General features: G+C 40.5%; 1 protein-coding gene across 1 annotated transcript; it reads left to right on the plus strand.

The window, feature by feature from the left end:
• Nucleotides 413-1,454, plus strand: LOC107615660. The gene is made up of 2 exons (XM_016317706.1): nucleotides 413-664; nucleotides 891-1,454. The coding sequence occupies exons 1-2, from the start codon at nucleotides 413-415 to the stop codon at nucleotides 1,452-1,454; spliced, it is 816 nt and encodes a 271-aa protein (XP_016173192.1).

Raw genomic sequence — 1,907 nt, forward strand, 5'->3', positions numbered from 1 at the left:
TAAATACTCGGTTATCAATGGTGTGGGGACAGAGGAAGAAAGTTATGAGGAGCAGCAACCTGAACAAGTGCAATACATGCACAATCAAAGCTCTGGATCAAATGAATTCCATGGAGACACTTACAATTCATCATGGAGAAACCATCCCAATCTGAAATGGGGAGAGAACCAAAACCAGCTACCTTGGCAATGAAATTCAAACCAAAACAATTCCATAAACACAAACCATTAAAACCATCAAAACACTAACCAAAATTCATACAGAAAACCACAAAACAACTAACCCCAATCCAACTACTATCCACCCAACAACTCATCCACTAACCAAAATAACTATCATTCACCCTCAACATCCCATAATCACCCACAACCACCTCAGAAATCTCAAAGGATCTCCAACTTGAAGATATTGATGGAGAAAATGATGAAACATCAAGAGCTAGCCAACAAGAACCATGAGGCTTCATTGAGGAACTTGGAAAAGCAGATTGGTCAATTATCAAAGCAAGCAGTGACTGAGAGGCCAACCAATACATTGCCAAGTGACACCATTTCCAACCCCAAGGAAGAATGCAAGGCCATTCAACTAAGGAGTGGAAGAACTTTGGTAAATGACAAGAGTCCAGCTGAGAAAGAAACTAACAACAAGCCTGAGGAAAATGACGTTGGCGACAAAAAGAAAGAAGAAGAAAAAGGCAAGCAAGACCAAGAGAAGCTCAAGGAGAAAGAGGAACCTCAAGCTTCAAAGAAAGGAAAGGAAATCATGGAGGAACAGTCACAAGAACAGAGGACAATGGTGAAGACATACACTCCCTCCATTCCATATCTTCAAAGGTTTAACAAGGAGATTAAAGACCAACAGTTTTCCTAAATTCATAAAAGTGTTTAAGAAACTGGAAATTAATATTCCACTTACTGAAGCTCTAGAACAAATGCCTCTATATGCAAAATTCATCAAAGAGCTCATCAACAAGAAAAAGAGCTGGAATGAGAAAGAGACAGTAATCCTCACCCAGGAATGCAGTGCATTGGTCCAAGAAGGCATCCCACCAAAGCTCAAAGACCCTGAGAGTTTCTACTTACCTTGCACCATTGGTAATACAGCCATTGACAAGGCACTGTGTGATTTGTGCTCCAGTATTAACCTCATGCCTCTGTCTATGATGAGAAGGCTATCTATAGAAGTGAAGCCTACACAGATGTCATTGGAGCTAGTGGATAGATCTCTGGTAGTTTCTGATGGGGTGATTGAAAATCTCTTGGTTAGAGTGGGAAAATTTATATTTCCTGCAGATTTTGTAATCCTGGACTTAGGAGAAGAGGAGAATGACTCTCTGATAGTAGGAAGACCTTTCCTGGTCACAACAAGAGCCATTATTGATGTGGAACAAAGAGAATTGACTCTGAGGGTAAATGACGAGAAGATCACTTTGAATGTCTTCCAAGAAGTATAGCAGACTGTTAAGGAGAAAAGCTGTATGAGGGTTGAAAAAGAAGATTTATAGTGGAAGGAAAAACCCAATGAAGAGCTCATCAGCTCATCTGCAAAGCAAGAGATGAAGAGTTGAGAAGAAAAAGAGGGTAAGGAACATGTAAAGGCTGAGAATAGAAGGCAGGAAGGGGTTGAGGGCTTGATTGTTGAGAAGGAGGTCCCTAACATAAAACATGCTGCAAAGGAATAGGGAAAGGTGAAGAAAGGAAAGAAGAGTAAGAAAAGAAGTCGAAAAGGGTGGAAGAACAAGAATATACCAACTGAAGAATTCTCAAAAGGGGATAAAGTGAGATTGATATACCAGCAGTTGGAGACAAATCGCAAACTGATGATTTCTACACCATCAACAAGATACTCTCACTGGAGCATGTGGAGATTGACGATCAACGTACAGGAAGAAAGCTCACAGTGAGAG

The sequence above is a fragment of the Arachis ipaensis genome, chromosome B09, assembly GCF_000816755.2.
Source record: "Arachis ipaensis cultivar K30076 chromosome B09, Araip1.1, whole genome shotgun sequence".
In the NCBI taxonomy this organism is placed as follows: Eukaryota; Viridiplantae; Streptophyta; class Magnoliopsida; order Fabales; family Fabaceae; genus Arachis; species Arachis ipaensis.

Excerpts from the sequence above, each read along its gene's own strand:
- LOC107615660 (XM_016317706.1), top strand. The coding sequence starts at position 413 with ATGGAGAAAATGATGAAACATCAAGAGCTAGCCAACAAGAACCATGAG. Across the intron at positions 665-890 it reads ACAAGCCTGAGGAAAATGAC|AAACTGGAAATTAATATTCC; the intron begins GTTGGCGACAAA and ends AAAGTGTTTAAG.